We start from the raw sequence: 14,337 nt of genomic DNA, 5'->3' as shown, positions 1-14,337 counted from the left end.
TACTGTGATATATCTCACTCATTCCTTATGATTAAAATGCAGTTTTTCAACCTCAAAATTGGACATATAAAACTTACTCGATAAACATAGTTGCCCTCCAACAGCAGAATGATGAAAGTCATGTTAAGAAGAAAGAGCCATCCTGCAATATTCCTTGGCATTGCCCGACACTTGCCAATTGCTCCAACTTCTGCACCAACCTCCATCACATCTGCATTTTCAGCTGCTGCGAATAGGTGGCTGCAGAACTGGCCTCTGGTCATATTGCACCTCCTCTCTACGTGAGCCCAGTCACTGCAAATAAATATTAGAAAATGTATTAGAAAATGTATGTATTAATGCACTGAATGTTTGTGATACTCAAAGACCTAAAATTACAGAACTTAACATACTTACCAGACCACTAAATCAAATCCTGTACTTTAAATTAGTGCAAAATGTTTACTTTGTATGATTTTTATTGTTCTTTTATTGTTCTTCACACAGCTGTAAGGTTGTTTATTTCATTAAAGATCTTATATCACCCATTTTGAATGTCTTTCCATTCATGTATAAAATCTAGCACCATGTACTTGTATGTATCATCTGAGCTATCTGCCCATGCAAGGAAATCTGTATATATGAGGTCTCTCAAGCAGAGAGATAAGGGAGATTAAGGTAGTAGTAGACCTTTTATCATATGCATACTTTTTTCGGCCTTACCAGATTAGTCAGTCACTGGCAGGCAGCTGATATACACATGTATCACATTTTTGCCCACTTTTCATATGACAATGTGATGTATGGAGTAATGTTGCTATACATCTACTTTTGCTAGGGGCCTGTTAATACCTGAGCTAATTACCAAGCCCAAAGCTGAAACTCTCTAAAAGAGAGGCTCTCAATCTAGGGTCATGGACTCCAAAAGAGCCATGACATGAAATTTAGAGGGGCAGGTCAAATTTTTTTTATTTAATGTAATACATTTTTAAGAAGCATAATACAATATAGAGAATTTAAATTCAATAAATTCTATGTTATAGTCAGGCTGCTGCTGACATGGGAATTCAGCTCCACTATCAGCCCATGTTAGACATGATTCATGTTAGTTTTAATGAAAGCAATGGCAGAAAATGAATTTGGTTCTGACCTGGCTGAAAGGCAGGCCCCTCTAGAATTAAAATTAAATATTTCCAGACTACTTATAACATTAATTTTTTATGCATATAACTGAAGGTAATAAATACATAGCAGTTCATAAAACATCAACAGGATATTGAATAAAAAAAACATGCTGAGCTGTTGTTTACACCCACAGCTGATGAATTTTCAGTGCTGTTATCACTGTGGGCAGTGGCAGCAGCAGCACTGCAGCCCACCCTTCTCCTCACTAAACTTGCATCACTGTTGACAGTGGTAGTGATGGTGGCAGCAGCAGCTGCAGCCCATCATTCCCCTCAATAAACTTGCATCACTTTGTATATCCCCATACACAGTGATGTAAGTTTAGTGAGGAGAGGTGGTAGTAGTAGCAGCAGCAGTTGCAGCTCATCCTTTGTCTCACTAAACTTGCATCACTGTGTATGGTGGTGGTGGCAGCACCAGCAGCAACTGCAGCCTGCCCTTCATCTCATTAAATTCACATCATTGTGTATGGTGGCAGTGGTGGTGGTGGTGATGGCAGTAATGATTGTAACCCACCCTTATTAAACTAGAATCAATGTTGGTGGTGGAGTTGGCAGTGATGGCAAGGTTGCTCCCCTGACATCCCTACTCTGCAGCTTGTTGTAGTCTCTCCCTGCATTAGGCTTTAAGATCCCCATATCAGAGTATGACTTGGGAGCAAACAGAAACCCTGTGTTACACATGATTCACATTAGAATATTGTGTGTTAATGGTGATCTGACCATACTGATTTTGACTAATTAGAAATTTCTTTGCTTTTATTTTCCCTCTTAATGATGGTACAACCATAATATGTCTATAACCCTTTGTTTTTCTAGGGCAAATATTCTCAATACATTATTGAGCCCATGGATGATAGACTTGATTATGGAAATGAGAGACAGAACTTGATAGACTATTCTATTGAGTTCTGTTTCTCAATCCCTCTCTTAACCAGCCTTCTTGGCCTAAGAGAGAGAGAGAGAGAGAGAGAGAGAGAGAGAGAGAGAGAGAGAGAGAGAGAGAGAGAGAGAGAGAGAGAGAGAGAGAGAGAGAGAGAGAGAGAGAGAGAGAGAGAGAGAGAGAGAGAGAGAGAGAGAGAGAGAGAGAGAGAGAGAGAGAGAGGTGGGGGGAGGAACCACATGGATGCTGGAAATTCCTCAAGGAAAGAATTAAAAGAAAACTGATCTAAATGGCTAAAAGCTAAGCAGGGAAACCTTACATAATTATGAGATAATGCATTCACTGCCCTATCTACCCTATCATCTCTTTAAGAAATTTGCCTTCAGAACTTCATCTTAATTTTGTCATTCAGTGTAACTGTGTCATGCTATGCTAATATAACAGTATATACAATCTGCAAGGGAAGTTAAGTCACAAGGTGACTGGTGACCAACTATATTTTTTCCACAGACTGATTTAAGTCTCAGATGAGATCTTGAGTTTCCTTAGGAAGACAAGTTGTGCATGCATTGGCTGTACTGAATCATAGGCTATTCTGAACAATTGTACAGTTTGCCACTGGTTTCCAAATAGAAAGGAAATGCTGATAAGTATTTATGCTTGCCTAGTCATCTTTGTATTGGCTTTTCAAAGACACATGTCCTTAGATTAGTAAAACAAGACAGCCAAAAATGTTACAGTTAATGAAGATCCATAAACTGTGATTACAACTGTAATGTACAGCAAGATAAAACACAACATAAAATGAGAGAAGTAACAAGAATGCCAGAAAAAAGAATAATAAACGAGAAGAGGAGAGAGAGAGAGAGAGAGAGAGAGAGAGAGAGAGAGAGAGAGAGAGAGAGAGAGAGAGAGAGAGAGAGAGAGAGAGAGAGAGAGAGAGAGAGAGAGAGAGAGAGAGAGAGAGAGAGAGCTAGGGTACGAATGCCAGATGTATTGTTAAAACTGGCTGCTCGCTGCCATTAGCTTACCATAAGAATTTCTGCACCCAGACACTCTCCTTTTCTGATAATTTACCTTATTTCCCTTTGTTCAGTCAGTTTGAGTCTCATATAGTCCACAGCAGAAGAGTTACCCTTGACCAAGAAATAATCAGTGTTCATCTGGCCTCCTATGTTTGCTCAGGAGAATCTTTAAAAATAAAGTGTTTTATTCAAATAAAGACCATGCAAGGAGCAGGTGCAGGCTCCTGTCTATGTGTGTGTGTGTGTGTGTGTGTGTGTGTGTGTGTGTGTGTAATAATAATAATAATAATAAACGGTTTATTCTTTAGGCAGTCAACAAACTGAAAATGTACATTGGGGGTGGGGAAATACTTGACATTAATCCTAAAGGTAAGTCAAATCTAGAAGGGACTATTGATTGATGGCTCGCACCATGGTGGGAATCGCACTGAGTCTGTACCGGTCCGTACGTGGCGCCTTTAGGGGGCGTTATCTTGTGTTGGTGTCTGGTGGCACAGGCCGGGCGAGGTGCGTCAGGCGGCAGCATGTTTCTGAGACGTGGATGATTCAGAAGTCCCCTTCCAAACTTCTCCAGAGCCTCACGGTACCTGGTGGATAGTCTGGACAGGCTCAGGGTGTTCAGGGCTTCTTCATAGGTGGTGTATGCAGGGCCAAGGATGACCCTGCACGCCCTTTTCTGCACACTTTCCAACTGTAGCTGTTGAGTTTGTGTGAGGGAGGAGGACCATGCTGGGGAGGCGTACATGAGTTTGGGGAGGATGAAGGTAAGATACACCCCCCTTAACTCATCTGTCGGCGTCCCCAGTGACCTGAGTCTGCGCAGCATGTACAGCCTGTAGGTAGCTGATCTTATGGTGCTGGCGACATGCTGCTTCCAGGTCAGCTGGTCGTCCACCGTGACTCCGGGGAGCTTGGCACATCGGACCACCTGGTGGGGGTGAGGGTCCACTGAGAGTTGGGGAGGGGGCACTGGTACAGAGGAGGTACAGAAATGCATCACCACAGTTTTGCTGTGGTTGATGGTCATCCTGCTCTCCTCCGTCCACGTCTGCAGCCGCTCCAGAATCGCTTGCAGTGGCGAGTAGTCCGGGTTCTTGGTGGAAACTGGGACGCCCACGGTGCAGTCGTCCACATACTTCCAGCGATGGGGGGTGTCAGTGAGGGCGTCGTTAATGAGGAGGAGGAAGCATAGAGGACCCATCTTGGTCCCCTGGGGGACCCCACATGTCAGCTGTTGGAAAGTAGAGACAGAGCCCTGATAGCGAACGGCCTGACGCCTCCCTGTGAGGCAGTCGGCTAGCCACGCTATCAGGTTAGGAGGGAGACCCAGACTTACTGCCTTGCTGATGACAACAGTGTGATCAACAAGATCAAAAGCCTTTTTGAAGTCCACAAAAGCAACAGCTAGAGAGGTGTTTCGCTTGTCCAGGTGGCTGTGGATGAATTCAAGGAAGTTGGTCAGGTAATGGGAGGTAGAGGTGGCTTTAATATTTCCAAACTGTCTGATATCCACGGTATTACAGATTTTGGTGTAGGCCCAGTCATATACAAAATCTTCACAAATAAGGCTAGGGATGGGGGTGATAGAGACTGGCCTGAGGTCATTGAGTGACTGTGGACTGGAGGTTTTGGGGATGTGGGTGACGGAAGATGTCTTCCAGTCCTCGGGGCAAGAGTGTTGGGAGAGTGAAGCGTTTATTATGGAGCATAGCAGTGTTGCTAGCTCTACAGCAAATTCCTTGTAAATTTTTATAGGGAGGTCAGTGGGAGTGGTGGATCTTGGTTTGAATTTGAGTATTCTCTTAAAAACATCCACTGCCTGGACACTGGGGGGATGAGAGGGGGCTGGAAGATAGGCAGGAAGCAGAGTGGTGTGGAGGGGGAGGAAAGGTTTGACAGATAGCAGCAAAATGATCGTTCATCTCCTGAGCCACGAGAGTAGCAGGAAGGTGTGGGGTGCAAGGAAGAGACGAAGTGTGCTTTTGTAGGCCACACAAAGCTTTGATCTTAGCGTACCACTGTCTGTTGTTGGTCAGCTTGAGGTGGTGTATCTTGTCTGGGTAATAGTTTGCCTTTGCAGCCTTAATCTCCCTGATCACTCTGTTTCTTAGTTTCCTGTATAGGACCGGGCAGGAGTGGAACGCCCAGGTCCGCTGACGCATGAGTCTTTTAATGCGAGGTGTCATCCAGGGAGCATCATACGGGTGCGTTGTGACGCTCTTGGTTGGGAAGTAGCGGTGGAAGGCTTCTGTGGTGGTGGCGACGTAATTTTGCCATTTTAAGTGGACATTCTCCACATCCAGCACCTCGGTCCACGGGTGTTGTGTCACCCACTGCCCAAACTCCCTCATGGCTGAGTCAGGCATGGGGCGGTGGGTCCTGGTAACAGCTGACCGGGGGGTTGAGGTGGTGGGTGTGGGTGTCCACAGTATGGAGAGGTGGGTGCTCCGTCCCATGGGAGGCAGCGGCTTGGGGGCCAAGTACTGCTGGCCCAGGTCTGTCAGTATAAGGTCGAGGATGGCTTGCTGGTGGGTGGGGAAGTCCACGACCTGGGTGAGGTGTAGCTGGTGTAGGATATCGTTGATATCTAATCTGTTAAAGTCCCCACAGATGACCAGTTTGGCGGCAGGATACTTCACCCTCAGGGCATCAGCAGTGTCGATGATGTGAGCAGTGAGTAACTGTGCTGTGGTGGCTCGTGGGGAGTGGTACACGACGCACACGATGATGGAGGCCGTGTTGCTGAGATGGCAGGGGGGGGCGTGACTCTCACCCACAGGGCCTCTACACCGGCCGGAATATCGACAGGGAGGTGTGAGGGGCAGAGGGTAGAGTGGCAGAAAACGGCCACTCCCCCCCCCCCACCCTGCGTCCTGACCTCAGGTGCTGGTAGAGCTGGTAGTCCTGCATTGTGCACACCTCAGGAACAATCTACCATGCCTCAGTAATCGCCACACTGGAAGTTTGCCTACATTCAACCTGTTCCTAAAAAGGGTGACCGCTCTAATCCCTCAAACTACCGTCCTATTGCTTTAATTTCCTGCTTATCTAAAGTTCTTGAATCTATCCTCAACAGGAAGATTCTTAAACATCTATCACTTCACAGCCTTCTATCTGATCACCAGTATGGGTTCTGTCAAGGCCGCTCTACTGGTGATCTTCTGGCTTTCCTTACTGAGTCTTGGTCATCCTCTTTTAAAGATTTTGGTGAAACTTTTGCTGTTGCCTTGGACATATCAAAAGCCTTTGATAGAGTCTGGCACAAAGCTTTGATTTCTAAACTACCCTCTTACGGTTTCTATCCTTCTCTCTGTAACTTCATCTCAAGTTTCCTTTCTGACCATTCTATTGCTGCTGTGGTAGACGGTCACTGTTCTTCTCCTAAATCTATTAACAGTGGTGTTCCTCAGGGTTCTGTTCTGTCACCCACTCTCTTCTTATTATTCATTAATGATCTTCTAAACCAAACTTCTTGTCCTATCCACTCCTACGCTGATGATACCACCCTGCACTTTTCCACGTCTTTTCATAGACGTCCAACCCTTCAGGAGGTAAACATATCACGCAGGGAAGCCACAGAACGCCTGACTTCTGATCTTTCTAAAATTTCTGATTGGAGCAGAGCAAACTTGGTATTGTTCAATGCCTCAAAAACTCAATTCCTCCATCTATCAACTCAACACAACCTTCCAGACAACTATCCCCTCTTCTTCAATGACACTCAGCTGTCCCCCTCTTCTACACTGAACATCCTCGGTCTGTCCTTTACTTATAATCTGAACTGGAAACTTCACATCTCATCTCTAGCTAAAACAGCTTCTATGAAGTTAGGTGTTCTGAGACGTCTCCGCCAGTTTTTCTCACCCCCCCAGCTGCTAACTCTGTACAAGGGCCTTATCCGTCCATGTATGGAGTATGCTTCACATGTCTGGGGTGGTTCCACTCATACTGCTCTTCTAGACAGGGTGGAATCAAAAGCTTTTCGTCTCATCAACTCCTCTCCTCTAACTGACTGTCTTCAGCCTCTCTCTCACCGCTGCAATGTTGCATATCTAGCTGTCTTCTACCGCTATTTTCATGCTAACTGCTCTTTTGATCTTGCTAACTGCATGCCTCCCCTTCTTCTGCGGCGTCGCTGCGCAAGACTTTCTTCTTTCTCTCACCCCTATTCTGTCCACCTCTCTAACGCAAGAGTTAACCAGTATTCTCAATCATTCATCCCTTTCTCTGGTAAACTCTGGAACTCCCTGCCTGCTTCTGTATTTCCACCTTCCTTTGACTTGAATTCCTTCAAGAGGGAGGTTTCAAGACACTTATCCACCAATTTTTGACCACTGCTTTGACCCCTTTATGGGACTGGCATTTCAGTGGGCATTTTTTTTATTAGATTTTTGTTGCCCTTGGCCAGTATCCTTCCTACATAAAAAAAAAAAAAAAAACAATGTCTGCACAAGTAGAACTCACCGTCACGATTAACTCATCCATCTTGTTGGCTAGAGATGTTGCATTGAATAAGAGGGAGGGGAGACTGTACCAGATACAAGGTACTTCAATGTGCCTGTATTCCTTCTTCCCCACCCTGCGGCCAACTCTGGCACTTGAGGTCACAACCTTGATGGGACACACATGTTTCCCTCCCCTCGACCCGCGGTTCCGAAATAGTCTCAGGGTCTTAAGGCACTTTATCACGTTGGGCGGCGGGTAACCTGATCCTCACCTGCGACGTAGGAGGTAGTTGCATTCGTACGTTTGCACTGGAGCACACATTGTTCTTTATGTGTCACCACTCACTCGCTAAATGTGTTCACAAGTACAACAATTCCACCAGGGCGAGCCTAAAACTAAAAGGTAAGAGTTGAAAACAGAAAAAAAAACTAAGGTCGCTATCACTAGGGGCGGGGAAGGCCAACAAGCTGGCCGAGGCTGCCCGAGAGCGCCAAAGGTCACACGTCCTGCCCGTGTGAGGTCAGAACAGTGTGTGTGTGTGTGTGTGTGTGTACTTAACTATTTGTATTTACCTAGTTGTGGTTTATGGGAGGGAAGCAATCTCATAGTATCCTATCTCTATATCTATCCAGTTTGGTCTTAAAAGCATGGACAGTTATGGGATTGACAACGTCTTCACTGGGTTCATTCCATTTGTTCACACTTCTGTGAGGAAAACTATACTTTTTATGTCTCTTCTACAGTTAATTTTTTTCAACTTCTTACTGTGTCCCCTTGTACTCTGTGTGTCTAAATTTATAAAACATTCTTTGCCCACATTTTCTATACCATTTATCATTCTATAGATGTTTATTAAATCCCCCCTCTCTCTCCTATTTTCAAGGGTAGGAGTTTCCAACATTCTTAATCTCTCTTCATAGATCGACTTGCTCAACTCTAGAACCACCTTAGTGACTGCTCTTTGTACTCTTTCTAATTTTACAATATTTCTCTTTGTATGAGGAGACCACACCACTGCCACATATTCCAATCTTGGTCTTATCATGGAAATCAACAACTTTTTTATCATTCCTTCATCCAAATATGAGAATGCCATTTTTACTCTCTTTAACAAATTCATCATCTCTCCAGTAATTTTATCAATGAGTCTGTCTGGAATCAAATTTTCCATAACTGTTACTCTCAAATCCACTTCCTCTTTTGATTTCTTCAACTTCACACCATCCATCTCATAATGATATTATATTCTTTTCTTACTCTTACCAAACTACATTACATTTATTTCAATTGAATTACATTTGCCAAGATTTACACCATCTATTTATCTTATTTAAATTATCTTGCAGTACCATAGTCATTTACATTTTCTACCCTTCTCATCAGCTTAGCATCATGTGCAAATAAGTTCATATAACTATCTATTTCTTCATTTATGTCATGTACATATATTACAAATGTTTTTGGTCCCAACATTGACCTCTGTGGGACATCACTAGTTACTTTCAGCCAAGATGAATTTTGGTCTTGTATTACAGTTCTCATCTCTCTATCATCCAGATAATCCTCCATCCACTCCAGCACTCTTCCTCCAATTTTTCCATTTTTTTTTTTTTTTTATCCTCCATAGCAATTTTTGGTGTGGTACTTTGTCAAACACTTTCTTCAAGTCTAAGTAGACACCATCCACCCATCCGTCTCTCTCCTGCACAATATCAACTACCCTTGAATAAAAGAACAATAAGTTCATGGAGGATGATCTTCCCCTCCTAAATCCAAATTGACAATTTACCAAAACTTTATCTCTTTCCAAATGTTCTATTAATTTTTCCTTTATTGTTCTTTCACACAGTTTTCCTATAACACCAGTCAAGGACACTGGTCTATAATTTAGTGGGTTTTTTTTATTTCCTCATCTGAATACTGTTGTAATATTTGCTCTCTTCCAATCTTTTGGTACTTTTCCCTGTGATTGTGATGTCATCACTAGACTGAATTTTATCAGCCAGTTGTTCTCTACATTCCTTCAATATCCAGTCTGATACTCCATCTGGACCAGTTGCTTTATTTACATCAAGTTCTTCCATCATCTTTAGTATTTCCTCATAACTGACTGGGACTGTACTTAGTATACTCCTCACCAACTTATCCCTTCCAGCATCAACCTCCCCTTCCACAGTAAATACTGATCTGAAACTATTGTTCATAACCTCTGCCATGTCCTGTGCATCATCATAGATTTTTCCTTCAACTTTTAGTTTTGATACACTTTCCTTCTTCATCTTCCCATTAATATGTCTAAAGAATAGTTTAGGTTCATTTATACACTTATCTATTATATCTCTTTCAAATGGTGCTGCTCCATTCTTATTATCTCAATGTACTTGTTTCTAGCATCAATATATACCTCCCATCTGCTCTCAGTTTTCCTCTTCTCCCATCTATTCCAAGCATTTACCTTACAATTTCTAGCCTCTTTGCATTTTGTATTGAACCATTCTTTACCCTTTCTATATTTTGCTCCTCCTCTAGGTGCAAATTTCTCCACAGCAGAATTATATATCCTTATAAATTCATACCATTTTTCCAAACATCTTCTGCAACTTCAAAGTCTTTCCAATCCACGGCAACAAAATACCGCATTTGCTGGTTCATAAGACACACCTTTTCTCAAAAAAAAAAAAAAAAAAAAAAAAAAAAAAAAAAAAAAAAAGTCTCAGGAAATGTGCCTGCTTCTTATGAGGCCATGGTTCAGCATTGAGGCAGTGGTTGGTGGTAAGTCTATGGCAACAGAGGCTCTAAAATCAAACCCCAGACATCTTCACACATGTAAACAAAGTGATGATTAGTACTACACCACAAAACAACTCTTTCTTTCAAGGCAATAATATATTAGGTCATACTTACCCTTAATTCATATAGAATGACACCAGTCAGGAAGAATTTGCTTAAGTGACCATGCACCATGCATTGCATGTACCAAAACAAACACATGGTCGGTTGTGTGCTGAACCTGGTGACACAGGCAAGCTTCACTGTGTTCTTTACAGTGTGATGCCATTACTCCTTGAGGTAAGACACACTTTCATACAATTAATATTGCACCTATCTTTTGACATTCTTATGAACAAACTTTATTACCCCTGTAGTCTCTCATAGTCACTGCTGATGCCATATGCCAGGTACATGTTTACATCTCACAACAGGATTAGTACATAGGCTACTAGCAAATATTAAAGTTTTTAAATGCAAAATATTGGGATTGAATAATGATCTAAATGCACGTGAGAGTCTTCAAATGTCAGGTGAAATCCTTCATTTCATATTCAGAGCTTAAATCCACTCATTTATCTTTTTTTTTTTTATTTCAATATCTGCCAAAACTGGGTGTGTCTTATGAGCCATCAAATATGGTACTTTCCTAATTTTTCAAAGTCAGCTTTACTATATTTAAATCTTTTCAACTTATAATTTTCATCAATGATTACATTTTCATTTTTCAAATTAAATTCCATCAACACATGATTACTTTTACCTAGAGGGCTATCATTGTGTATAGTTTCAATAACTTTCATGTCCTTGGTAAACACTACATCAAGTCTTGATGGTTTATCTCTTCCACTAAGTCTGGTATCACAATCAATCAATTGAGTCATCAAGTTTTCCACCACCCAGTTTAATAGCCTATTACTCCATGAATTCTCACTTCCAGTAGTTGTCAATGTCTCCCAATTTATCTCCTTACAATTAAAATCACCAACAATAACTATATCACTACTTTCCATCATTATCTTTTCAAGACCTTTTAACACATCTACCAACACCTCTTCATGCTCTTCTTTTTGCCAAGCATTGGTCATAGGTGACACATACACTTCTACATAATTCATTATCCTTCCGAAATGGAAGAATTTCAGACTTGCCTTCACTTTTTATTGCCTTCTCCACTTTAACACATTTTTTAGTCAGAATGATCACTCCCCCTCCTCCCTTGTCACTTCTATTTTTCATCAATAAATCATATTTATCATCACCAATGTTTCCCATTCATTTTTCCACTTTGTCTCACATAATACAACAACATCTGGTGCGGTTCTGTTTAACAATTCATTTAATTCCATTTCAGTTGATATTAATCCATTTACATTAGTATAACATACTTTACTTATTGTTTGATGTACCATTTCTTTATTCTCATACCTCTTACTCTCCAGAAAACTTCTCTTCCTCTGTTTGTTGTTTGTTTTTTTTGTTTAGCCTCATTTACAAGCTCCTTTTGCTTCAACCTTTCAGTCTCATCCATATCCCTGTTTATCCATACATACTTATATTCTTCATCTCCAGACAACCTCCAAGACCCATTAATTAATTCTGCTTGTACCTGTGTTGCAAACCTTATTCTTATGGGTCTCATTTTTTTCTTCTTCATATTTCCCAATTCTTTGGAAATCTTCCACTTGCTTTACTACCTGACTGTCTTCACCTTTCACTTTCTTCAGTAACTTATTCAACAGGTTCTTTTCCTTTTCCCCTCTTTGAATTCTGCTTACTATTTTCTCTTCCTTTTAACCAAATATAATTACAGAAGTACATGAGACTTACCGTAGGTTAGTTGAAATGTGCTTCGGATTTTGCGAGGCACATCACGTCTGCTAGTTGGTAGAGTTCACATGAGATATACTACACTTCGCCACACAGTCAGTCTTTAAAGATACAACTACCCACATGAATTATTATCTCCCAACCCTTCCAGTCAGTGAATTTTTGTTGTGTAAACCAAGAATCATCAATTAACAAAGGGAGGGAGTGGAGGGCATGTGAACTCTACCATCTAGCAGACGTGATGTGCCTCGCAAAATCCAAAGCACATTTCAACTAACCTACGGTAAGTCTCATGTACTTCTGTAATTTTACTTCGGCAAATCACGTGTCTGCTAGATGGTGCCGTTCACATGAGATTTTAAAGTCATGTGGGTGTTGTATGTAAAGGGTTCTGTCAAAATTCACATTTTGTAAATAGGTGTAAATAAAAGTTCCTATTACAAAAACTTAATTTCATTTATGAAAATAGAACATGATTTTTACTGCTGATAACATTTCAAACCTTACATTATACTGAGCCTAGCACTGCTTCTTGAAAAGGGTCTATTTCCCCTTCTATATCCTTATTATAATATTTAGCAAATGTGGCTTCCTGTGTCCAACCAGCTTTTGCCATGATGGTGGCAATAGGCACATCCAGTGCCTTGGCCTTAGACACTGATGCAGGTCTAATACTACCTGCTGTGTACCTCTTGGTATCAATCCCACACTTATATAACATGGTCTTAAGCCACCTTGCCACTGTGTCCTTGGAAACACTCCTATGAGGTTTTATATAACTTATGAGTAGTCTCCTATCTGCATTTCCAGATTCTGTCCTTAGCCTCTCAGTTCTTTTTATATATTCTTTCATAGTCTTAACTACACACAATCTGTAATCCTGAGGATAAGCTTTAAATACAATAGTACGAACATTAAATTTTGGCCTGCATTGCTTGATGTTACCTCCTAACAAAACTGAAACAGATTCTTCTCCAAATGCCATATTCACCAACGATAATAAGTGCAAAGTTTGGATCCTGGCTGCTTGTGTCATTGCCATCAGCATCACCATTTTTAGCGATAAGTCTTTCAGTGTTAGGCTGTGTAGTGGTTCCATGAGTCTTATCTTTTGTAATATGAGTTTCACATCACAAGGTCGTCGCATACCTGGGTGTAGAAGGGCGTAAGTTGAAGACTCCCCGCAGAAATCTGTTGACGAGTGGGTGATTGCCTGCTCTGCAGCCTTCCACCATAATTCCTATTGCAGATAGGGGCTAGCCCTTCTTGCCGTGTTAATGCTTTCATAACCCACACCCCTTTGAAAGTTATGAGTCAGAAAGTTTAATATATGTACTACAGATGGTGCAATGGGATTAATGTTCCATCTACTACAAAAGAGTGTCCACCTCTTGATGTGAGTGCTGTATTGTCTACTTGTTGCTGGTTTCCAAGAGGCCATAATGATTTCCGTACCTTCTTTAGATATGCCACGTTCTCCAAGTTGTTTCCGGACAACTGACAAGCCATCAAATTTGTATGTTTCATTATTGGGTGTTCCTCTGCAGTTGATGGATGCATTAGCACATTTTTCCTGCTCTGTATGACCCAAGGGTCGTCTACTAGCATCCGAAGGAGCATCCCCATCCACGGTTGTGATGGCCAAAGTGGCACTATGATCCATCCTCTGGTCCTTTCCTCCCTTAACTTCTGCAGACATCTAGAGATCAGAGAGAAGGGAGGAAAGAGGTAAACCAATTTAAAATTAGCCCATGGAATTGTAAATGCATCAATATATGCAGCCTCTGGATCTGGTGTCCATGCACAGAATGGAGTCATTTGTTTGTTCAAACGTGAAGCGAATAGGTCTATACAAGGATTCCCAAATATAGAACACAATTCCTTAAATATCATCTCATTCAGCTGCCACTCATGTCTGTCATTAAAGGAACGTGACGCCTCGTCGGCCATGACGTTACATTTGCCTGGTATGTGGGAAGCTGTCAGCCATACCCCATTACTAAGACACCATTCCCAGATGTCCCTACTAATGTCATCACAAAGTATTGACTTAACACCTCCCATCTCATTCACATAATTAATCGCTGTGGTGTTATCACATAACACCTTGACGTGTAAACCTCTAAGGAGATGTGTAAAAGATCTCAATGAGAATAATATAGCCAATAATTCACGTGCATTAATGTGCGAACGCACCTCTTCAGGGGACCATCTGCCATTG

The 14,337-nt window shown here is 41.7% G+C and overlaps 1 protein-coding gene across 9 annotated transcripts in view; it reads right to left on the bottom strand.

The window, feature by feature from the left end:
* Nucleotides 1-14,337, bottom strand: part of LOC135101655 (serine/threonine-protein phosphatase 6 regulatory ankyrin repeat subunit B-like) — a 224,816-nt gene that overhangs the window by 33,151 nt on the left and 177,328 nt on the right. For 8 of the 9 annotated variants that reach the window (XR_010269369.1, XM_064005990.1, XM_064005965.1 and 5 more), the window contains exon 7: nucleotides 78-294. Coding sequence is in view for 8 of the 9 variants with exons in the window: in XM_064005990.1 (XP_063862060.1) it covers nucleotides 78-294 (217 nt within the window). In the remaining variant the exon portion in view is untranslated. Of the gene's footprint in view, nucleotides 1-77; nucleotides 295-12,553; nucleotides 13,816-14,337 lie in introns of those variants that run through there. The other variant, XM_064006001.1, reaches the window with a different exon arrangement.

The sequence above is a fragment of the Scylla paramamosain genome, chromosome 1 (assembly GCF_035594125.1).
Source record: "Scylla paramamosain isolate STU-SP2022 chromosome 1, ASM3559412v1, whole genome shotgun sequence".
Lineage (NCBI taxonomy): Eukaryota > Metazoa > Arthropoda > Malacostraca > Decapoda > Portunidae > Scylla > Scylla paramamosain.
The sequence above is the reverse complement of the archived record's forward strand: the minus strand, read 5'-3'. Positions and strand labels throughout refer to the sequence as shown.